We start from the raw sequence: 26497 nt of genomic DNA, 5'->3' as shown, positions 1-26497 counted from the left end.
GGAGAGTCTCAAAAATCCTTTTGTATGACAAACTAATTTTTTCTGTCATTCCTTCACATTTGCAGCTGACGTCAGAACAACAGAATCAGTTGCTACTTCACAAACGTCCCTTTTGAGCTAGTATTTGAATGATTCTCTGGCATAATGTCTAAAGTGATGACAACTCAGGTGATTTTGCTCACATTTTAAGATTAAAAGCTGAACAGCATGAAATGGCAGATATGTCGCAGTATTTCTCTGTTGTAATCTGGATATCACAATATTTAACCCTGAAAAAGCAAAAGCAGCGCAAACACTGCCAGATTATAACGGTATAAATTCAGTTCTACAACATACAAAACAGAGATTTCGACTTAGAGTTTCACTTACCTGTTTTATAATGATTTAATTAGCTGTGGGTTTTCACTGAGTTTTTCTTATGTGGAATTTTTATTATGTGGTCTCTGATGCCATCATATATACAGTACATGTATATACAGTTGAAGTCAGAATTATTAGCCCTCCTGTTTATTTTTTTCCCTAATTTCTGTTAAACAGAGAGATTTTTTTAACACAATTCTAAACATAACAGTTTTAATAACTCATCTCTAAAAACTGATTTATTTTATCTTTGCCATGATAACAGTAAAATTTAATTGACTATATATATTTTTAAGACACTTCTATACAGCTTAAAGTGACATTTAAAGGCTTAACTAGGTTAATTCGGTTAACTAGGCAAGTTAGGGTAATTAGGCAAGTTATTGTTATTGTTAGACTATCAAAAAAAATATATATAGCTTAAATGGGCTAGTAATTTTGTCCTTAAAATGGCTTTTAAAATTAAAAACTGCTTTCATTCTAGCTGAAATAAAACAAATAAGACTTTCTCCACAAGAAAAAATATTATCAGACATACTGTAAAAATTTCCTTGCTCTGTTAAATATCATTTGGGAAATATTTAATAAAGAAATAAAATTCAAAGGGGCTAATAATTCTGACTTTAACTGTGTGTGTGTGTGTGTATATATATGTATATATATATATATATATATATATATATATATATATATATATATATATATATATATATATATATATATATATATATATATGCATGTATATGTAAACCAGAATCAAATGTTTTAAGTTCTTTACAAGTATAAGTCATTTGTTTGAAATATAAAACCGTAATGAACCATTTTCTGTAGAAAATGTGACTTTCAATATCTTTTTTTTTTTTTTTTTACCACATTTCAACCTTTTTCAAATAAATTATTAGTCACTTTGTTACTGTCAAACAAGCTAAACCCTTACACCCCATTGCTTTTAAAAAGTAATAGTGTGCTTCTCATCAACAGGCTGCACAGTTTGAGTTATCATTAATTATTATTGTTAAAAATGCAAGAGCAGGTAATTAAAATAGTTTACACCCGAAAAGTACCATTAAAGAAAGTGAGAGTGACTGAAACTGACAGACTATGGCAGATTAATTCACTGACAGCTTTATTTCGCACGTCTCGTCCATCTTCTTTTCCAGGACAGTTGACAAGCAGAAAGACGTTTTTACACAGACGCTCACTGAACACCTCAGAAGATTTCAATCAGGTAATTACCTCTGAAACATGCGGTAATAACCCAGGCCTGTGTTTCAGCCAAATTGGTGTAATCAACGACTCATCTTGAAGGTGTTTTCTTTTCTAATGCTCCCATCAAAAGCAGTTTGATTCATGCATTGTATCAATTTGGGATGTTTTTACCTAATTGTGTGTATTATATTAAGATGGAAAAAACTCATCTGTGATTATATTAATCCACGGATATTCACTTGCTCCTGTCAGACAAGCTAGTTCATCCAAAAATGGAAATATTTTCATTTATTCCATCAAGAGAGAAAGGATCTTAACAATGTACAGGTTGCACTTTTTCCTAAAAGCATTTTAGAAGCGTCATTAGAATGGCTTGAGCAATGTTATAATAATAGTTTTATGAATAAAAATATTGAAATGTAAGTTATTATTTATTTAAAATGCTGTTTGAGGTTAGTTTTTTTTAATAAATCAATTGATCCTTTTCATAAAGCAGGTCTGAAAGACTCCTTCACATACAATGACATAAGGTCGAGTCTATTTAATGACAGAATTTTCTTTTTTGGGGGGAACGATTTCTATAATCTGAAGACTTTCCCTGGTCAAAGGAGGTTAAAAATGAGTTCACGAAGTCTGGGACTGAATCAGTCTAAATGTTAATGCACTTGAATAGATTTACTGGACTGTGACTCTCTCATGCGTGCTCTACAGATCAATTTGTTTGTGTTTTCTGTTGTTTTATAGATAGTTATTTTTTTAACGTGTCATAATGATAGGTCTGTCCCATCCTGTGATGATCAGCAACAAATTATGGCTACATTCATCCCTAATTGGCACTTTTTCTGTCAACCGCAAGGACATGCACTCAAGACTAAGTGGTGCTCCATAAACGGCCTTGTTAAAACTCAGTTCTTTTCATTATGCTAGGTAGTGCTAGATTGAAAAAAACAAAAGTTACTAAAAAGCCTTTTCCTGGCTGTCTAAATTAGTTTTAGGGTGCCTTTAATTTGCAATGACGATGGCAATGTTGTGAAAATCTGTTTTAAAAACTGCATTTCACATTCAAGGCCAGTAGATGGCGATATTACTATTTAAAAAAAATACACAAAAAAAACACAACATGCCTGCTCACACACAGGCTACATCCGAAAGCGCATACTACTCAGTAGGTACTGCATTAAAATTTTTACTTACTACTCGACTAGAGAGAACAGTATGTTCTATACAGTATGAATGCGAGCAGTATGAATGAAACTCGAACGTACCACATCCACCACTTTGTCATGACCACGTGACCTACCCGCGTCAGTTGTGTTGCTTCACTCTCAATCATGAAATCTCTCGCGGGGTAGCATAGCGTCCATTCGATGCGCACTTCAGAATCTCGCTGGATGTAGTTGTCACGGTTGCAGGTTTGTGCGCTTCTCCGGAGTGTATGTTTGATCACGTGGGTTTGTTTTGTTTTGGTTGTCCATGTGGATTTGTTATGCTCACGTGTTATGACGACACTCAATTGGTCTGATTAGTTCGCCAGCTGAGGCTCATCAAGGTGCCTATATCTGGGCGACGCTTTTGTGTGTCTGTGTCAGTTCGTTACTATCACTCATGTTTGTGCTGTCTTTGCTCAGGCCCTGAGGAGTTTATCTGGATCCGTTTTCCTCATTCTGTTCCTGCCCTGTGTTCTGCGTCCCTCTAGCCTGGCACTATTTGATTTAATTGTCAATACAATAAACATTGTTCACTTGCACTTGGATCCTCTCTGACTCTTATTTGAACGTAACAGTAGTAGGTCATCCGTGTACATCTCGCATACTGATCTTCAAATTCTGTGAACTAGGACATACTACTCGGCTTGCATACTTTTTTTAAACGAACTATATAGTATGGAAGTATGCGATTTCGGATGGTATGGTCAGAATTTGGCATCAACAACATGAGAGCATGGATCCATCCTGCCTTGTGTCAACGGTTCAAGCTGCTGGTGTAATGGTGTGGGGGATATTTTCTTGGCACACTTTGGGCCCATTAGTACCAATTGAGCATCGTGTCAACACCCTAGCCTACCTGAGTATTGTTGCTGACCATGTCCATCCTTTTATGATAGGTGAATTTAAGAAACTTAATTGGCCGTAGTGTGTATGAGTGTGTGTGTATGGGTGTTTTCAAGTATTGGGTTGCGGATGGAAGGGCATCCGCTGTCTAAAACATATGCTGGAATAGTTGGCGGTACATTCCACTGTGGCGACCTTTGAAATAAAGACTAAGCCGAAGGAAAATTAATGAATAATCACTATAATAGAGAGGGTGTAGGGGGCAGTTTTGGATACAGCATAGTTTTAAATAGACAAGTTGTGTAAAGGAGGTGAAGAATCTTGGGATTGCGGGGGTCAGCTGTGAGATCGTGACATGAAACGAGGCGGTCTACAATCTGAAAATCCTCTATTGTTTATTGTTGCAAAACAGGCCGTTTACAGTGTGATTTATGTAACGTGTAGGTGTTTAAATATGGAGGACAAAGCAGTGGTCTATTTCTAGCTGGGGGGTTCAGTTAACCGTTCCTACTACTGAATGAGAGGGACAGATGAGGATGCTGATCGTTTGAGAATCGTGAAATGTAATTTCTCTGTGAAGAAATGCTGGAGTGTGTAGGAGGATGGTTTGCAGAGATTGTGTAATGTTCATTACAGCTCTTTGGAGAAAGCTAACAACATCTACTCTACAGTGAAACAAAAGTTTTGCGATTGTAATCTAACCTAATTTAAGGCTTTGCTGCCATGACAACCTGTGGAACAGGGTGTTCTGTTTCGCTACCACATATGATTGTGGTTTCATGGCTTCCTTCCCTTGTTTTCAGACTTGCGTTTGTAGTGCTGTACGTCACTGCATGCAAGCATGTCATTTTAGAGAAGTGTAAACCAGGCGAGAATATTGACAGACATAATCAAGAGATCATTATTTTTTTTAGAAACTGCTGAAAGCAACACTCTTTGCACTCTTTCCTTTTAACAAAATAAACACACAAAAACAACAGCAGTGAGAACACTTCAATAAATATATTTATATATGTGAGATTAGATTAAATTAAGAACAGTTTTGAGTGGGCACTGTGGGTACTGAACCGGGTACTGTTTACTGTGGTGTTAGTTATAACTATAAATCGTGTTTAGGGCAGCCGCTGCGATCGCACACATGCCCTCTGACTACTTCAATATTGTTGATAAGCGGTGCTGGGCATTTCATTCTGTCTTGCACTGAACACGGTCGACCATTGAATCGCTGAACAATTCATATGGGGGTTGCTAGGCTAATTAGGTAAAAATAAATGCATATTATAAGACAATGAAAGTGTTTTTTGACCTTGCATGCATATCAGCCTGTTGTTGGAGACCCTTAAAACCAAATTATGACCCTTTTTATTGTATAATAGGGGCTCTTTAAAAAAAAAAAAAGGTACAAAAAAAATGGGGTTTCACATTTTTCATAGTGTGAAGAACATCATCAAAACTTTTATCTACTTAAAAAAAATAACTTTTGTGAAATTAAAAAGTTTCATTTACCCTAAACTTTTTCATCCCATTAATTGTAGGCATACAATTAATGCACAAACACCTCACATACACTTGAAGTCAGAATTATTAGCCCCCTTCACATTTTTTTTCTTCTTTTTTAAAATATTTTCCAAATGATGTTTAACAGAGCAAGGAAATTTTCACAGTATGTCTGATATTATTTTCTTCTTCTGGAAAAGGCTTATTTATTTTATTTAGGCTAGAATGAAAACCTTTTAAAATCTTTTAGATTATTTAAACACCATTTTAGGGACAAAATTATTAGCCCCTTTAAGCTAATTTTTTCTCGATAGTCTACAGAACAAACCATCATTATACAATAACTTGCCTAATTACCCTAACCTGCATAGTTAACCTAATTAATCTAGTTAAGCCTTTAAATGTCACTTTAAGCTGTATAGAAGTGTCTTGAAAAATATGTAGTAAAATATTATTTACAGTCATCATGGGAAAGATTAAAAAAATCAGTTATTAGAAATAAGTAATTAAAACTATTATGTTTAGAAATGTGTTGAAAAAAAATCTTCTCTCCGCTAAACAGAAATTGGGGAAAAAATAAACAAGCGGCCTAATAGTTCAGGGGGGCTAATAATTCTGACTTCAACTGTAAACTCCAATCAAATGTATAATCACACTGAAAGATGAGCACCAAAAAATAAACTGTCGCCTACTATAATTCTTGCATCACTCACAAACAAATACAGCTTTCATTCTGATCTAGACACAAACGCCGTTCAGACAAAGAGTTACAGTGCTGATACACACACACACAATGTGCATGAGGCTGGCATTAACGCAGTTTGAATTGCAGACAAAAGCCGATGAAAGGGGCATAAAGAGGACTGGCAGATGTGGACAGAACGTGGGGCCTCCAAACCAGAAGAGGAAGTTGAACAAGGGCGTGAACACAACTCCATTTTTCTCTCCGCTACGAGGAACCGGTAGATGCTGCGCTCTATGAACTGATGTGATACCAGAGTCTAAAATGAACACCAAGGTAAGTCTGAATATCTGAATACACACTTGTTGAGTATTTCCTGCAGTACAGATGCTGAAAGGAAACCACAATAGTGTTTTAGAGAGGGAAAGAGATGTAGGCTAGCAATATGTTTAGCCACACGTGGTTCAAACATGTGGGGTCATTGTGGAGCAGCCGAACCGTTTATCTGATCCATCGATCATGAAAGACCCAGAGGACGATGTGTCTTTAGAAACAGGTAAACACACTCACTCACCTGGAGAAAAAAAGATGAAGTACACAGCCAGAGTTCGATTCACGCTCGCCCTCACATAGATCAAAGTGGCTACTACTAATGAAAAAGGTCCGAGAGGCCGTGGAATAGAAGATTGGGGGTTATGGAAAGGGATGGGCAAATGTGTGGAAATTATTTATTTAGTTATTGCTGTTGTGAAAGTTTACATTAGATGGGTTTCAGAAATCAACAAAAAGGTGGCTGGGTGTGTTTCATTCAGATATTTCTGGTTTAAATTATTTTTTTATGTATTGTTTTTTATTTTTTCACTTTAAATTAATACTAGATGTTATGTTATTGTATTTATGCCTAATTTAAGTTACAATTATGTACTTTAATAAGATTTTTAATTAAATTCAACTTATTTTTCCTTTAGCATTTTGCTATTTGTGAGATTTTTTTGTTTAAAAAGTTCTATATATTTTATTTATGAATTAATTTTCTATTTAGCTTATTATATTTGTTATGTTTATCTAGGTTTTTATTAATTTAGATCTAATAATTCATTGGCATCTAGCTGAAATAAAAAAAAGGTGATTAATATTAGTTTTCATATATTCATTATTATTTGATTTAAAGTTTTAGAACTGCATCTAATGTCTTTATGCTTAATTTAAGTTAAAATTTTGTACATTAATTAAATTTAATTTACTTTTACTGTATAATGTTTCTATTTGTATGGTCTTTTTTGTTTAAAAATATATGTATAGTTTATTAATTAATTATATTTTTATTTAGTTTATTAATTTTTTCATTCATATTTAGGTTTTTATTATTTTAGCTCTAATAATTTATTTCATTTCCATTTGATTTAAAGTTTTAGAACTGCATTTAATGTCCTTATGGTTATTTTCAGTTTAAATTATGTACTTTCTATTGAATTTACATTTCTCATTTTTTGTTTTAAAAGTTCTATCTATTTTATTTTCATTCAAATTAATTTATTATTTATTATTATAAATTAATAAAGTAAATATTATTATTATTATTATTAGTTTATTTTATTTGATTAATTTTATTACTTTTAATAAATGTTATTATTTAGTTTATTAATTTTCTCATTTTTTATTTTAATTTTTTTTTAGATTTTTATTATTTTAGCTCCAATAATTCATTGGCATCTACTGTAGATGAATAAAATATGATGATTAATATTAGTTTTCATACAGTATTTTCATTTGATTTAAGTTTTAGAACTGCATCTAATGTCTTTATGGCTAATTTAAGTTAAAATGTTGTACATTCATTAAATTTAATTAACATTTTATTTATATTTTTTCTATTTGTGAGGTCTTTTTTGTTTAAAACAAATCCATATATTTTATTTAATATATATTTTTAAATGTTGTTTATTAATTATTATTATTTTATTTGTATAAGTTTTTAATTTTTTATCTCTAATAATTCATTGGCATCTAAATGAAATAAAATAAGATGCTTAATATTAGTTAGTTTTCAGATTTTCTGTTTTCATTTGATTTGATGTTTTAGAACTGCGTCTAATACCAAATTATCCCCAAAATTCCCAAAACCAAAAAATCCACAAACTTCACAATATCAAAATATCATATTATAATTCACCCCAAAATCTGAAAAAAAGAAGTTATTTTTAGAAAATGAATCCTCGTGTCATTTGTCTTGCAAAATATAAATAGATTGGGATTCTTTTTTTGGTAAGCTTTACCCAGTATCAGCTTATAAAGTTGCATTCGGTCTTATACTAGCAGAATATTTAATGGCATGTTCTATAAAGCTGTTGTTGTTGCCAGTTTGCAGACTCTAATGGATGGATCCATTGAGACACTGAATTATGTTCATACTCCGCTTTCACTCCATTAAGTAACATTACTTTATGGCTCAGAGACATTGCTGTATTAAAAGGTGTTATATAAGATCTAAACGTCTGGCTTGATCTAACCTCTCGACTCTAAACGCCAACTTAAAATGAATGTTCAGCCAAACACATGGCAGCAGTTTACACTTTACAGGAATTACAGTAGGTTCCTCAGCTCTTCTTATTTGTAAAAACTGAGATATTTACAATACTGTTTTACTCATTTGTTCAGGAAATGTTTAGCCTTGAGCTTTGACATTAAAAATTAATCATCTTGGACTTGTAAACAGTCATTACATCTGTCAATAAATTGAATTAAAGTTAATTGAGACCAAAAAAAATTTTTACTTTTAGTATGCAAAGGCATCATGCAGCTTCGAAATATGAGCAGAAGTTGTTGCTTTCATGAAAACAGAAACATTGTACATTGCTGGAGTATTATGAAATCAGGCCAGACAAAATGAAGAACCATTCAAACAGTGTGAACACCCATGTGCAAATAATAATATCTGGAAAGGGAAAAAGTAATATTTGCATTGGTTTTTACTGATTACATGTTATTTTCAATTCTGCATTGTGTGTATTGTGTATTGTGGAGTTGTGTTTGCTAAACAAAAGCGTACACAAAAATACTTTTACATACAGAGAATGAAATATCAGAATATATGGATTAGAAAAAAGTGACTAAAAGTGGTGTATTATACATGCCAGGCCAGTAGTTGGCGATGTCAGCTTGTAAAAAAAACGACAATAAAGAGGCTTTAACTGTATCTTTTAATAGTTTAACGTGTATATTGCAAAATTTGCTGTATATGTATGTAATTATTTAACAGATACATGTAGACTACTGAATATCAGTGTTTAATGCACATTTATGCATGGTGTCATATTACTTAGCTCTTATCCTATTCACACAGGGAGTCAGTGTCAATGATTCCTATTTACTTTGAATGGATGACGTCGAGCATGGCCGAACTGAATTGTGGATCTGTCGGCAATGCTTCAGCAGCGTTGCTCACAGCAGAAGTTAGACGTTTCTCAACTTTTCAAGTGCCAACGGAAGCATCAGCCAAACATGACAGCTGCTATGATGATCGTGTCAGCCTCAAAACACGCCCTCCATCAAGAGTTGATGCTGAAGCCCTGTGAGAATTGCGTGTTACTCTCATTTTTCTAGAGTAAAGGAATATGTCTGTGTTTCTGTCCTCTTTGTTGGCTATAATTTAGCCTGAAATTTATTTATTTATTTTGTTTTACTTTGTTTTTTAAAAAGTTTTACATGCAGTGAATGAAATGTAAGAATATATGGATTCTAAAAAATGACTAAATGGGCTGTATTATTCATGCCAGGCCAGTAGCTGGTGACGTTAGCTTGTAAAACAACAACAAACGCTTCACCTATTAAAGAAGCAAATCTTAAATTGATTTGGGATTTTTACGCTATCTTAAAAAAGATCTTATATTTTATTAGGAAATCTTAAAATTGTGTCATTAAGTTTGAAAATCTGCTTTTAGGTCTGTTAGCAAGCAACCACAAGCTGCTAATAGGTTAGCATAAACAAAAGGATAAAACAGGCAAGCTTTAATTTTAGTATTGTGGAAATGTAAATACTGATCACTTTGGTAAAGAAGGCTAAGCCAACTCTATTTGTTAAGTTATCAAGCGTTATTTGCTGAAATGCTGTGTATAACAATGTAATATAATAATTTAATACTGCTAACTGTAATGGCATGTTGTGCAGCAGTCTATAATTAGCTTTTTAGTGTTTTGTCATTGAAACTGAACACATCTTCAGGGTCCTCTAAAGACCTTCTACCTTTAAATATCTTTGCTCTTCATTAAATGTAATGTCATTGTTAAACATTGCCTTTCTACACATTTTTTATTATATTCATATATTTTTATCTTTCAAATAATTGTAAAAGCTGTTGTGTTTTTAAAGTTACGACATTTTTTTTTTTTTAAGAATTTTTTTTTCTCTCCAGTCAGGATGTTTCTGTAATACAACCTTCCTATCTGTACTTAAGTTAAGAACTCAGACTTAGGAAATGCTATTCAGTAATTGGGTTTTGTCCTAAATGTGGTGCTAAGTGTATTTAGCATGGTTGCCAAACAGATAGGATAAGATTTTAAAGTTAGGGTCTTTCTGTAATACACACAGAGTAGTCAACAATTGTAGCTTTGACACAAAAACAGCATTTTATTCTTTAAAAGTTTTTAAATATTTGCATTTTTAAACCCTTAAAATGTAATTAACTAAGATTAAGTTTCACTCAACAACCAATTTGTCTGTTAAACTTTGAGCTTACCAGACATTCAGGGCTCTATTTTAACAATCTTGGCGCAAAGTCTAAATCGCAGGGCATGTCCGAGTCCACTTTTACTATTTTAAGAAACGGAAAAATCCACTTTGCGCCGTGGTGCATGGTCTAACAGGGTTGAGCTTATTCTCTTAATGAGTTATAGGTGTGTTTTGAGAATAAACAGAGTTTTATCTCCTATTCTCTTTAAGAGTCAGTTGTGTCGCGTCATAGAGCATTTGCAATTTACATGATGGTCTTTTTTAAGTGGAAAAACTGAGCATTTAACTAGCAAGAAAACAGTTAAACAGAGCGTCTGCAGCGCGCGAATGAGAGATGAGCCTCCTCATTTTTTTCTTTCCCTTTCACTCTCTTTTGTGGAAATGTGCTGTACGCAAAGACATCCAGTCGCCTGTACATAATTAATTTTGTTTGTTAAGCATAAAGATTTGTTTCAAAATTATTTCTAAATTTAGTTCTAATTTCCAGCAATCAAATAAATAAACAATATTAATGAAGAGTGTAAAAAAAAACTGAGTTATATCCAAATACACATGCTGCGCCCCATATGGTCTGAAACCTGACAGGTGGGCAAATCTAAGCTTGTTTTTAATAAAACAAATATAAATATGCATATAATAAATAATACTGCTAATAATAACAACATTATACAAAAGCAAATTGTTATGAATAAACTAAAAAAGCCTTCAGAGATAAAGAAGGTATGTTTTTTATATTTATGTAGAAAATAATATTTTTGCAATATTTTAATCCTTTAATTCTTTTTAATTTGTAAAAATATTTGTGTATTGCTGCACATCCTGCAGTATTGTATTAATTCATGTTTAAGCAAGGTCCACAACTGACGCGCTCTGCGCTGGACTTTAGACCTCCTCTAGCTGGTCTATTGAGCAGTGTATTTCTCAAAATAGCAACGCGCCAGCAATGTGCCTTAACACGCCTCCATTTTTAGACCAGAACATCTATAGGGGCACATATGAGCGCAAATGCATTTCCTATTTAAACAGCGTGGTGCAAAACGTCAAAACAACTCTTGCGTCAAGCTGAAATTAGTAAACACCATTTGTGTCACACCTTGCACCGCATTGCGCTGGGTGCATGATAGGGCCTTCACACTTTATAAAATAATTATTTTGCCTTTTTTTACATTATACACAATATATGACTGCCATGTCACGAATAGCATAACTTATCATTTTTTCATCATCATTTCTAATATGTACAGATGCAATTAGAATTATTAAACCCCCTGAATTATTAGCCCCCTGTTTATTTTTTCCCCAATTTCTGTTTAATGGAGAGAAGATTTTTTTCAACACATTTCTAAACATAATAGTTTTAATAACTCATTTCTAATCACTGATTTATTTTATCTTTGCCATGATGACAGTAAATAATATTTTACTAGATATTTTTCAAGACACTATACAGCTTAAAGTGACATTTAAAGGATTAACTAGGTTAATTAGGTTAACTAGGCAGGTTATGGGTAATTAGATGAGTTATTGTATAACGATGGTTTGTTCTGTAGATTATTTATATATATATATATATATATATATATATATATATATATATATATATATATATATATATATATATAGCTTAAAGGGGCTGATAATATTGACCTTAAATGGTGTTTAAAAAAATAAAAAATGATTTTATTCTAGCCGAAATAAAACAAATAAGACTTTATCCAGAAGAAAAATTATTATCAGACATACTTTGAAAATTTCCTTGCTCTGTCAAACATCGTTCAAAAAAAAATCAAAAGAGGTTTAATAATTCTGATTGCACCTGTATGCAAACTTTTCTATATAAATATATTGGAAACCAATTATAACCAGTGACGCATCTTACCCTGGTCTCCCTGATACTCTGTTATGATTGTTTTGTGGCAATTGTTTAAAGCAGTGAGTTTCAGGTCTGTGGCTGATTGTTCTCCACTTGCACAGATCTGTGGTGTTTTTGTTCCTGCAGTTGTAGGTTTGTGCCAATGGAGAGTTTGGTGACTGTAATGGCGGCCTGTCATCTGATGTGTCATAATCTAGTGTTTGTGTTATGGTTTGCTCGTGTCACTGTTGCTAAGTAACCCCTCCCCCCCTCAGAAACTCTTCCATTGTTTGACGTTTATGGATCAAAAGACACAAATTTCTAAAACAAACAACATCTCAGAATTGATTGGCTAATGATAGCGTTGGGGAAATGTCAAGACCTTTATCTCAAATGCTCTCATTAGATGGGTAGAATGTTTACGACGGCATGAGGGAGCCGTAAAGCATCATGACATATCATGTGGTTGAACACAGAATGTGCGGCTGCTACATATTTAACATGAAATCTAAAATGACCATATGTACCCTGTATTTGCTCAAGTTTTTTTTGTTTTTTTTTGTGCACACTACTTTTTAGTTTACTTCGATACGATCATTAGAAAAGTACGTTCTATATGAATTGTGTTAATACAATTTGGATGTACTACATTCATCATTATCACATGACCTACGCGTGACATTGTGGGTCTTCACTCCCATTCATACATTTACTGTGGCCTTGTGGAAAAGTCTCCATTGGATGTGCAATTCAGAATCTGGTTGGAAGTAGAAGGTCAGGGTGCCCAAACTCGGTCCTGGAGGGCCGGTGTCCTGCATAGTTTGGCTCCAATTTCCTTCCTACTTCTACACTCTCCGAAATAAAGGTACGCGAGCTGTCTCTGGAGTGGGTACACATTTGTACTTAAAAGGGTCCATATTGGTACCTCAAAAGTATATATTAGTACCTGCAAATTTTAAGAGGAACACTTTTGTACTTTTTATGTACAAATTTGTACCTTTCGTAAAGGTACCACCCCACTGACAGCTCGCGTACCTTAATTTCTGAGAGTGTAGTATGCCTAAGAGCTTGATTAGCTGGTTCAGGTGTGTTTAATTGGGGTTGGAACTAAAATATGCAGGACACCGGCCCTCCAGGACTGAGTTTGGGCACCCCAATAGTAGGTCATCCGGATATTTTGGGCCTACTGTTTATGCAAGACTATGAATACGAATGCAAACTAGGGGCTCTTTAAGTAAAATGTGATCACATTGATTTAAAATTTTAATAGAACAGAATAGAATAGAATAGAATAGAATAGAATAGAATAGAATAGAATAGAATAGAATAGAACAGAACAGAAGAATAGAATAGAATAGAATAAAATAGAAAGGAATGGAATGGAGTGGAATAGAATAGAACAGAACAGAAGAGAACATAAGAGAAGAATAGAATAGAACAGAATAATAGAATAGAACAATAGAATATAATAGAACAATAGAACAGAACACAATAGAAGAGAAAAATAGAGTAGAATAGAATAAAACAGAAGAGAGCAATAGAATAGAATAGAATAGAATAGAATAGAATAGAATAGAATAGAATAGAATAGAATAGAATAGAATAGAGCAGTACAGAATAGAAGAGAACAATAGAGCCGAATAGAATAGGACAGAAGAGAACAATAGAATAGAACAGAATAATAGAATAGAATAGATTCCAATACAATACAATACAATACAATGAAAGAGAACAATAGAGTACAATAGAATAGAACAGAATAGAATAGAATAGAATAGAATAGAATAGAATAGATTCCAATACAATACAATACAATAAAATGAAAGAGAACAATAGAGCAGAATGGAATACAATAGAGTAGAACAGAAGAATAGAGCAGAATAGAATACAATAGAATAGAACAGAAGATAACAATAGAATAGAATAGAATAGAATAGAATAGAGCAGTACAGAATAGAAGAGAACAATAGAGCCGAATAGAATAGGACAGAAGAGAACAATAGAATAGAACAGAAGAATAGAATAGAATAGATTCCAATACAATACAATACAATACAATACAATGAAAGAGAACAATAGAGTACAATAGAATAGAACAGAATAGAATAGAATAGATTCCAATACAATACAATACAATACAATGAAAGAGAACAATAGAGCAGAATGGAATACAATAGAGTAGAACAGAAGAATAGAGCAGAATAGAATACAATAGAATAGAACAGAAGATAACAATAGAATAGAATAGAATAGAATAGAATAGAATAGAATAGAATAGAATAGAATAGAATAGAATAGAATAGAATGCTGAAGTACCAGCAGAGCTTTGTTAAAAAAAGTAATTTCACATTGCAAAAAGATGTGTTTTCTAAATCTAACCTGTTTGTGTTTGTGGGCGTTTTCTCTTTTTCAGATCATGTTACGAAGGGCGTCTCTTTTTCTGCTGCTTGTCTTCAGAAGTGAGTTATCACTGCTCTGCTCCTCATTCTCACACACACACACACAGACACACAGACCATCGTTACACTATACGCTAAACATTTGTCAACATAATCTGATAAAGTCTATTTTTTAATAAAATCCTACATTACCCGAAACCACGAATGACCAGCGGGGTCTAATATGTGTGATTTTTATTTTTTTAGATACTTCCAATAAAAGATTGATTATAGCCGTTCTGCAATAATCACAGTGTTTGCCAGTAGAATTGTTCGGTCTCATGTGGCCATTCATCTTGTGAAGGGATTCATTGGAAAAACTGTGCGTAGCCGGAAAATGCATACAAAAATGCTCTTCTAGACCACAATTAGTCCTTGTTCTGTGGCAGGGTCTATGAGAGGCTTGCCTTCATTACAAACCACTGCGCTCTACATCACCACACTGTTATTATGCCAGACTCAGAATACATTTGCATTCATCTGCTGCTGTGTGAGAGTGTGAGTGAGTGTGTGTGTGTGTGTGTGTGTGTGTGTGTGTGTGTGTGTGTGTGTGTGTGTGTGTGTGTGTGTGTGTGTGTGTGTGTGTGTGTGTGTGTGTGTGTGTGTGTGTGTGTGTAATCTTGAACTCTGAAGCTGGCCGGGATCATTGTGCTGAATGTGTTCTTCAAACACGCGTAAGTCATGATGGTGTCAGATGGAGAATGTTGGTCAAAATTCCTCAGATCGTCTTGTAACGATCTCAGATATTTATCTCCACAACTTTAATGAGAACATACAGTAAGTGATTGGACCGAAGGCAACCAATCACATTCTCACTCACTGCTTCTCACAGGTTGTAATTTGTGTTTGAATGGCGTATACTGTATATGTAAATTTATTGAAAAATTGATTGCTGCATGCATTTTAATTATATTATATTATATTATATTATATTATATTATATTATATTATATTATATTATATTATATTATATTATATTAACAGAACCTTACTTTTGGGTGAATTTAAATATATTTTAAGTCAAATTATATATGTGTGTGTGTGTGTGTGTGTGTGTGTGTGTGTGTGTGTGTGTGTATTTAATTATTTAATTAAAATATTTCTAAGCATAAATATTTACTTAGTTATGTTTAATTTTTATCCAAAATATAAATATGTTTGTTTTCATGAATGTTTAATGATGTTTCATAAAAAAATTTAAAAAAATGTTACAACTGTTGTAATTCTTGGTAACTAACCGACACATTACCTAATATTTAATGCAAATGATCAAAACCATAATGAAATAAAATAAAATTTATTATTTAGATATAATATAATATAATATAATATAATATAGGGCGGCGAGGCAGTGGCGCAGTAGGTAGTGCTGTTGCCTCACAGCAAGAAGGTCGCTGGGTCGCTGGTTCGAACCTTGGCTCAGTTGACGTTTCTGTGTGAAGGTTGCATGTTCTCCCTGCCTTCGCGTGGGTTTCCTCCGGGTGCTCCGGTTTCCCCCACAGTCCAAAGACATGTGGTACAGGAGAATTGGGTAGGCTAAATTGTCCATAGTGTATGAGTGTGTGTGTGTGAATGTGTGTGTGTATGTTTCCCAGAGATGGGTTGCAGCTGGAAAAAACTGCGTAAAAAACTAGCTGGATAGGTTGGCGGTTCGTTCCACTGTGGCGACCCCGGATTAATAAAGGGACTAAGCCGACAAGAAAATGAATGAATCAATAATATAATATAATATAATATAGACATGTTGCATCTCTCTTCTTACTCATTTATATAATTTCATGCTTTTATAATTTCAGAATATATTGATTTTAGTTTTCGTTATTATCTTTTTTAAGTGGCGTCAATATTTATATTGATGCAAACTGTATTTCTCACTGTAGCTTTGTAATAAATAAATGATACCGTGAGGGAGTTCTTCCGTGCAATAGGTTTCCATCCATTGTCCATTTTAAGTGGTTGTTTGCTTATGCCATTTTCTGGTAATGGTCTTTTTATGCGCTATAAATAATATTATAAGATACCCATCAGCCTTCCCAGTATTATTTGAAATGTTGCCAAGGCACATTGTTGAAAGTTCCCTGGGGAAATCAATATCCCAAGATCTTGAACGGTATCCCAGAAAACGTACTTTCCGGCAACTCCAAAATATATGAGAGTATGATCAGCATCCAAATGACCACAGATATAGATTACCGCTTACTCTTTATTACTTAAAAGGGAAACACAAGACTTCTTCACCCAAACTCTTTCCACTTGGAATGATAATTATTGTGAAAAGCGCTATGCAAGTAAGCTTGAACTGAATTGAATTATCATTAGTAGATTATGTGTTTTCCTAACCAAAAAAGTGTATGTTTTTCTGTTTATAAAGCTTATGCAGCTGAAAACATGACAGAAACAGAGACTTCACCACCACCACCACCGGAAAGCTCCACATTTAACACAGATCCACCCATGAAAAAGAATCTTGGTAGGATTTTTATTTATCCTCATTGCCTGTTATGTTTTATAGAGTTGTTAGGTTGTGTTTTATGCATTTAATCTATACTTGTTTGCAATTTGTTTGCTATTTTAAATCAAAGTATTTCCAATAAAGCTAAACTGAGTTGCAGATCCAGTACAAAATGTGTAACGACAGTCCCATTTACCTTGATAGCGTAATTTGTAAAGTTTGATCTGTTGAGGAATTGATTTCTGGTGGCATAATAGACTGGTGCTATTTGTTCTGGCTTCTATCTACATCTCATATCCCAAATGCAGTGCAATTCAATCATAAAACGGTTCACATTGTTCCTCCAGATAACCAGACAGGTGTCACAATGAGCCCAGAGCTTCAGCAGTTTAACCTCTCTAAACCTACCGTGGTCAGAAGCATCTCTACAGATGCCCCGATGACCATTCCTGTGACCTCCAGCAAGACGTCCACCACTCAGCGTAAGCTTTGGTTCTCTTGTATGTATAGGAAAAAAAAACTGTGTGTGAGCTGGGTAGTGTGTTTAAAGTCAGAGAACTCTGAAAAAGTGTGTGAGACAAGTAAAAAAGTTTGAATTCATAGGATTAATAATACAGTAGATGAAAAATCGTTTGTGAGATTTTAGTGTGGGATAACACGGTGTCACAAGCCATTGAAATGAATGGGTTTTAACACATTGTTTTCTGCGTCTGATATGAAGGCTGCTTTACATTACACAGTGAATACAGCTGTAGGGAGAGTGAAACCAGCTCACTGAACACTGTTACACAGTACTGTGCAGCATAGATTTTTTTCGATGCAAATATCTGGCCATTTTTCTTTTTTAGACAAAAAAAAATCATTTTCGGCTGCCAAAAATCTGATGCATCTATTTTAAAAAAGTAGGTGAAAATTATCATTGTCTATGAACATGAAATACTTTTGCACATCAAACTGGAAAGATATCAAAGGATCTCTATTTTTTACCAAACAATATGTGATTTCTGTCATAGGTTGACCTGGACTGAAGTATAACTTTGGTAAAAACAAAAGGACTTTGAGTGTTTGGTCCTGCTTACACTAGTGCGTTTTAGTTTTAAAACTGCGTTTTAGAATGAAAACAATCCGCATCCACACTAGTGTTTCACCCAGCGTTTCTGAACAGCTCTCCGTCTACACCACACCACTGAAAACGCACATCACGTGACCACATATACACACACACACACTGGCATGCACTGCATCGTATGTGGACGTCTGAGCTCCAGGCGGTCATATACCCAGATCAGAGCTGTGCTTGTCGGAGTGTGCACAGATGGCGTAACTGTAGCAAAACTTATGCATTTTCAAACTAAGACCAAGTGTAATCGGGGTCTTAGTTGACTAGAGTTAGTTTATAGTATGCTTTACTGGTGTTGTGTTAGCACTGCAACAAACTGCCCTTGCTTAGCTCAAGCCATTGAAATGAATGGGTTTTTTAGTGTAGCGCAGTGTTTTCTGCATCTGGTGTGAACGCCATTTAACTCTACGCAGTGACTAGGGAAAATGATACTAGCGCACTAAACACTGTTGGACAGTATGGTGCAGCATAGACTTTTTTTTGGTTCAAATTTCAGATTATTTTTCTCTTTTAATCAAAAGCTAAAACGTTATTTTCGTGTATTCATATTTGGCAGTCGATAATTCGGTGCATCCATAAAAAATAGGTGAAAATTACCAACAATGTCAATGAACATGAAATACTTCCACACGTCAAACTTGAAAGACGCCAAAGGATCACAATTTTTTTATTATATAATATGACTTCTGACATCTGTTGCCCTGAACTGAAGTAAAACTTTGGTAAAAACAGAAGAACTCAGAGATTTAGTTAGATTACAGTTAGTTGACAGTATGCTTATTGTAAGTCATTGAAATGAGTGGTTTTTTTTTAGTGTAGGCCAATTCATACTTCACACTACACTGTTGAACAAATCAAATTTCCAGCTATTTTCTCTTTTAAGTCAGAAACCTAAAACATTATTTTTGTGTAATCATTTTTGGCAGGCGAAGATTCGGTGCATCCATTAAAATTAGGTGAAATTTATCATCACTGTAAATACTTCCTGACATCAAACTTGAAAGATGTCAAAGAATCAGTATTTTTTTTACCAAACCACATATGATTTCTGACGTCTGTTGCCCCAGACTGAAGTGGTTAAAAACATAAGGACTCTGAGTGTGGGATTGTGGGATTGGGGGTGGGAAAAAAGAACCGAGGATTGCATGAATAGCTAAGAGGCTTCCTCTTTACTCATGCAATTCATATCAAGGGCACACATAACTTAGAAACTAATTAGCAGGTAATTAGAAAATGTTCAACGCTCTTTCCATGCTGAGAGGCTTAAAGATAATGCAGCATTTCGGCGGGATTGAGGAGCACTGTCGTGGCGAGCTGATATGCTTTATGAAGAATCAACCAAGCATATATCCTGGGAGAGCGGCACCATTGAAATATGCAAAAATTGAATTTGAAAGACAGGGCCGGACAGAGAATAAGTGCTGCTGGAATTTAATTAGAAGCAATTATGGACAAATCCATAGGATTGAGATAAGGGGAAGCGTCTGCTTTTCACACTGAAAGTCTTTGCTGTCAACCTACATTTATGGACAAAAAAAAAAAAAACGGAATTCAAAAGCTGACTCCTATTTATAATTGTGTGAATTTGAGGAAAGAATGCTCACGCTAGATTAGGCTTCTGTGTCTTTTACTCTGACCTCACAGTCTTTCATTTTCTCATTGCAGGGACCACAACCACCAGCAAAAACGTCACATGGGGTAAAGTTTCTCATCACTTTTATCTATGTTTCTGCTATGAACAAATCAATGAAAAGTGTTGTCTGTGATGCATTTCAACATGTGACATGATTTATTTATTTTTTTGTAAATACTGTCCTGAGTTTTCTTAAAATTTAGATAGATAGATAGATAGATGGATGGATGGATGGATGGATGGATGGGTGGGTGGGTGGTTGGGTAGATAGATAGATAGATAGATAGATAGATAGATAGATAGATAGATAGATAGATAGATAGATAGATAGATAGATGATAGATTGATAGATAGATAGATAGATAGATAGATAGATAGATAGATAGATAGATAGATAGATAGATAGATAGATAGATAGATAGATAAATAGACAGATAGATGGATAGATAGATGGATAGATAGATGGATAGATAGATGGATATATAGATGGATATATAGATAGAGTGTAAAGCTCTTGATGGTTTTGTCTACTGAACTTTATTTTGTATTTTATGTTGGAATCAAGTCAGTTGATTGGTTGGGCCATTTTAGAGCTTGATTTTCTTTTTCTGAAACCATCTGAGAGTTTTCTTGGCTGTGTTTTAGGTCATTGTATTGCTGAAATGTCCGCCCTGATTTCATCTTCATATTAATTTACACTGACAAAAAACAGAGGGTTGCTGAATAACTACTGAGAGATTTTGGCTGCTGTCTGGGCCTTCACTGCCTTTCTACACCTCCCTTTCTTTATGTGTTCAATACTTTTACCCCTGTGTCATTTCATTTTTATTAAGCATAACTTATAAACTAATTAAATTTGTTTTCTTTTCATAAATGTATTTATCTGGTTGTTGTCAACATCTGGGGTAAATTTAAGTCAACGGCACCTTTAGAAATATTTTTTTTTTACATAATGTTTTCTGAGAAAAATGGCGACAATGTTCAATATTCATTTCCCCCACTGTATATATGTTAGTAAAAAACAATGCTTTTAGTTTTAGTTTTATTTGAATAATGCTGGCAAGGGTGAATAAACAATGCCTTCATTTTATATAACATTTTTATAGAAATTTTGGGTTAGATATCCCTTTAAAATCCATCATGAATTTCTAAAAAATTAGTAATAAAAAATAAATAATTTCCACCAATCAAGTAAATTTATTTGCATAAGCAGCTTCTCTGACTGGATCATAGCATATCCATGTTGTAGGTCATTCAGGGTGGATGGGCAAACGCAAAAGTCCTGAGATTGAGTCATCCCATTAGACCCATAAAACACAGCAGACTCATAATGAGCATGAATATGCCGACGCACACCCACACATTTACTATAGTGACTTGTTTTGCATATTACAAAAATGGAAGAGTTCATAATGTGTTTTAGACACATGGACTGATTTCAGGTCTTGTTTGTAATGTCAGAACCTCTCTAAATTGTGCAATTTCCCCAACAGATAAGAGATGGGATGAGCCGTTTCATTACGGTAAGGATCTGTTTAATTATTCAATCATTAACAGTGCTTGTTAATGCAGACTCCTCAGCCATGTGCTATAAATGATGTTACAGCACAATCTTCTCCAGAATAACATAAAATAGTTCATGACTGAACTTGAATTCCTTTGTAATGAAAGATTAAACATAACAATATGCACAGACAAATACAGTCTTAAGAGTAATATTGTGAAATACTATTGCAACATTCAACCCAAGCTCATTCTGGAAACGTAGCCCCGCGGACGTTTCTGGAGACCGCGATTTACGTGGCCGGAGGTACGTAAAGGCCGCGTTTGGTTTTTTCGACGGCTCGCCTCCGAGTGGAGGGCTTTCCAGACGCAATCAGTTTGTCCGCCTAGCTCACAGCGTTGCGTCGGCAGAGCGGAGGCCCCGGAGGAGGAGGATGAGCCGGAGCCGGCCGCGGTGGACGACGACCGGGATCGAGTCCGGGGAACGGCGGGTTCCGGAAATCAGGTAAGACGAAAAACGGAATCCGTAAAATAAGGGGAGAACGCGGCGGGATCCGAAAACGTAGACTTTGGTGTCTCCAGAATGTGTCTGTAAAAGTTTCAGCAAATATATCCATCAGATAATTTATTATAGCCTCCCGAATCTGCCCATCTTGGTGAGTACAGTGTAGCTGTTTTTGTAGCCTGTGGCTTTAAATGCAATTGAGCTGCTTCTCCCCGCCCACCGATCCCACGTGCGCATCTGCTTCTCATCATGCGTTACATCAGATAAACAGCAGTCAGTGATTTAAACAGACACGGATGAAGCTGAAATACAGTCAAAAATACCAAGTTAGTTTATTTAATGTATTTGTGGTGAAGTTTATTCAAGCCTTTCTGAAACGACGAGTCTAACACAAATGCCATTTGCAGTACACACACACACACACACACACACACACACAAACACACTCATATATCAGCGTTTACTGACACCATGCAGCTTTGGTGATTATAGTGGTTAAGAATTAGCCATTTTACTGTATTTATTACAAACATGCTTTGTTTTAAATATGTTTTAGACTTATAAAACAAATAAGAATCACAGAGAGTTGGAACAGATACTTTAATTTCTGTTTATGTGCAAAATAATGTTCTGTGGACATGTGTATACATATTATTATAGAAACATGACATCTGTCAATCAATTCCGTGATCGTAAAACCACATTCCTATATTACGTTGCAGTGGGCCTCAAAATGGGAGGGATTTGGATCCTAATTTAACATCAATGAATGTAAAAATCACTCTATCACTCTAATATGACTGTGGACACATTATACTGACAGTTCTGTCAGAACAGCTTACAAATTTTCATTTTCATCATATGTGCCCTTTAAAATGCAAGGTAATGGATAATTTCCACAAGCCTGTTATGACTTGCTTAATGGTCATCTTAAATCCTTGAAAGTTTATAATATTTAGATTTTTTTTTAAATGTATGAACATTTTCTTTTATTATTTCAGCAAATGGGATTGTAAATAAATATTTGTTGTAGTCTCCCCTTCACTGCGCTCTAAATTTTACCAACTATGACGACTTCTGCTACTGAGAAAGCCGGAAATGTGAAAAGGTTCTATTAGGCTGTCACTGGACAACAGTCTGTAGCCATTAAAAAATAAAACTTTAATAATATTAAAGTATTATAATAATAATATTATTATTAAAATATTAGCTAACAATATTGACATTAAAAATACTTTTCAAAACATTAAAAAACTGATTTTATTCCACTCAAACAAAAAAAGAAAAAATAAGACTTTCTCTAGAAGAAACAAAATATACTTTAAAATACTATAAAAATGTCCTTGTTTTGTTAAATATAACGTGAAAAATAATTAAAAAGAACAAAAATTGAAAAGGATAAAAATAAAAAGTCATAATAAAAACAATAATGTTGCCTTCAATATAACTAGGTAGGGCAAGGTTAAGGCAAGTTTATTTATATAGCATATTTCATACACAATGGTAATTCAAAGTGCTTCATATAAACAGGAATAAAAGAGACAAGAATAAAATAATAAAAACAAATAATAAAAATGATTAATAAAGGTTGATTGTTATTATTTTATATATTTATGTATTTATACTCAAATAATGTTAATAAAAGAGAAGTTTTCTAAGTAAAGAATTGTAGTAAATACAAAACATTATGCTACATCTTATTCTTAATATTTATTGATTTATTTTGTTGTGTTTTGATCATTTTTTAAATTCACTTCAACATTATCAGACCTCACAAATATTTTGTATATTTTTCTTATTAACCTTATTAGCTAAGAGCTTTGTAGTTGAAATTAACAGTAACAACAGTGTCTGGCATATGCGTTGATCTTGTGGAACTTATGAAGTAAAGCAAAACTGCGTTAGTTTAATTTTTAGTTTGATGTGGTCGCTGTGTTAATAGTCTGCTGGAGGAGTGAGGGGCAGTGCTGGGTGTATAACAGTAGCACTGGTCACAATCTCCAGTGCTGAGCTTACAGATAACAGCTCTTGACCTGTGAAAGACACTGTTTCAATCACTTCTCATTGTTGTGGATCTTGAGGGCAGCTGATGTTCAGAAAACAGCCTCATTAATGGAGATCTCAAGAAACTCACTTTATAAGAGCCTCAGTTTGTTCACAGACATCGGTTAACAGTGGATTATGCTGGATGATGTTCAAAATTCAACCAGAATTAAGTATTTAGAAAGTGCAAAAAAAAAAAAAAAAAACACACAGAATATTTAGGGATAGAATATACCAATACAATCTCACGGCAATTCGTAACTTTTTGATTTAGTGGCTAATTCGTATGAATTCGTACGATCTAATTCGTACAATTTAGTTCGATTTGCTCATCACCCAATAACGGTTGGGGTTAGGGGTGGGTTTGGATGCCACGCCTCCTTTTTAATATCGTACATTTTCGTAAGACTGAACTCGTACGAATTCGTACGAATTAGCCACTAAACTGCCAATTTGTAAAATACTTACGTTTCCTCATGAGATCAAGCTAAATATACATTACCTTACAAAAGTCTTGTCGTCGATCCCATTTGAAAGAGCAATAAATGATAACTTGGCTTCTAGTTGATCATTTGGAAAAGTGGCAGAAGGTAGATTTTTTCTCTGAAGTATCAGTTGAACTGCATCCCAATTATTGCAAATACTGCAGAAGACCTATTGGAATCTGCTAGGTTAGGGGTTACATTCAGTATGGGGGCGTACGAAAAATCTGCAGAGTGGATGGCAACATCAGCAGCCTGAGGTATCAAGACATTTGTGCTGGCCATTACATTACAAACCACTGGAGAGGGCAATATCTTCAGCAGGATAGCGCTCCTTATCATACTTCAGCCTCCACATTAAAGTTCCTGAAAGCAAAGAAGGTTAAGGTGCTCCAGGATTGGCCAGCCCAGTCCCCAGACATGAACATTACTGAGCATGTCTGGGGTAAAATTAAGGAGGAGGCATTGAAGATGAATCCAAAGGATCCTGATGAACTCTGGGAGTCCTGCAAGAATGCTTTCTTTGTCATTCCAGATGACTTTATTAATCAGATGTTTGAGTCATTGCAGAGATGTATGGATGCAGTCCTCCAAGCTCATGGGAGTCGTACACAATATTAATTATTTTTCCACTGCAGCATGACTTTATATTCTATACTGTACATTATTTCTGTTAAGTGACAAGACTTTTGTCTAAGCAAAGCTAGACCTTACTGTCCTGTTTAAAAAATTAAAAATCAAGACATGATCATATTTTATTTTGGTAAAATAAGCGTAATTGTAATAAAGCGTAAGAGACCTTTACCTTTAATTTAAGCCACTCCTGATACCAAATGATCAACTAGAAGGCAAGTTATTATTTGTTCTTCCTAAAATTTAGATAGGCAACAAAACTTTTGTCAGGTAGTGTATTGTGCGTGTGTGCGCATTTGTGTGTGTGTGTGTGTGTGTGTGTGTGTGTAAAATTTACCTGTAAATATTTACAATGTAAAAAATACATTGTAAATATTTACCTCATCTGAATATAAAATGCCAATAAATAAATAAAAATAATATATATATATATATATATATATATATATATATATATATTTAATGCTTGTTATTATGTTATTACACCATGTTTTTAGATAAACTTATGATCTAACATGATAAAACAATAAAAAAATCTATATTACCTGTGTAGATGTTTGCCACTATTATTCATAGACATCAGAACATATATTTGAATTTGTATTTTATGATCTAATGATTATAGTATATACTTTTATACATCTCGGTTATAACGTATAATGTAGTATATACTTATATATAACACAGGCTTATTATGAAAACGTAGCCCTATAGACGTTTTTGGAGACCACGAATTACGCTGCAGGGAGGTATGATGTCATTCCTCATTCCTTATCAGATGACCGCTTACCTACGTATGGAGGGCCTACCCGCTGTAACAGTTTGTCCCGTTAGCTCGCCATGGATGTCGGCGAAATTGAGACGCAGAGAGAAGTTGACCACTATGATGGAGTTCGGGTCCGATGGAGAACGGTTCCAGAAAGCAAGTAAAACAAAAACAGAATAAAATAAACAAGTAAATAACAGGGTGAGAATATGGTAAAGCATGGTAAAAATCAGACGAGGACTTTTCTTTTTCTGGATTGGCTTTAAAATTGTTGGTTGGGTTTGTGGGTGCGCAGGTCAATTGATAAAATTGGTTGGGTTTTGGGATGGAGGAGGGTGGGTCAGTCGATTGGTCAGTCAGTCAGTCAAACAGTCAGTCGACAGCGGCCTCTGGAACAACAGGCACGAATGGCACTAGTGAGAGAAATTTGAGATCTCAAAAAGCGTACACAGCGGCCTCTGGTGGATTCACAAAAACTGCAAAAAACGTACCCCCTTAGGACGTATTTTGCGGTTTTCAAACACGTATTTACATTTTCAAAA

At 34.2% G+C, this 26497-nt stretch overlaps 1 protein-coding gene across 12 annotated transcripts in view; it reads left to right on the top strand.

Annotated features, from left to right (window-relative positions):
* Positions 1-1468: 1468 nt before the first annotated feature.
* Positions 1469-26497, top strand: part of fxyd5 (FXYD domain containing ion transport regulator 5) — a 31997-nt gene continuing 6968 nt past the window's right edge. The window contains exons 1-8 of one of the 12 annotated variants that reach the window (XM_087283195.1): positions 1526-1588; positions 5950-6135; positions 9143-9370; positions 14794-14839; positions 17190-17288; positions 17618-17752; positions 20056-20088; positions 21517-21546. In XM_087283195.1, coding sequence (XP_087139321.1) covers positions 14797-14839; positions 17190-17288; positions 17618-17752; positions 20056-20088; positions 21517-21546 — 340 coding nt within the window. In that variant the 5' untranslated portion in view covers positions 1526-1588; positions 5950-6135; positions 9143-9370; positions 14794-14796. Of the gene's footprint in view, positions 1589-2649; positions 2739-2867; positions 2986-5876; positions 6136-9142; positions 9371-14793; positions 14840-17189; positions 17289-17617; positions 17753-20055; positions 20089-21516; positions 21547-26497 lie in introns of those variants that run through there. The other 11 variants (XM_087283196.1, XM_087283197.1, XM_087283194.1 and 8 more) reach the window with 11 other exon arrangements.

This window comes from Danio rerio, chromosome 15 (assembly GCF_052040795.2).
Source record: "Danio rerio strain M-AB ecotype USA chromosome 15, GRCz13ab, whole genome shotgun sequence".
NCBI lineage: Eukaryota > Metazoa > Chordata > Actinopteri > Cypriniformes > Danionidae > Danio > Danio rerio.
This window is presented reverse-complemented; position numbering and strand designations above follow the sequence as displayed.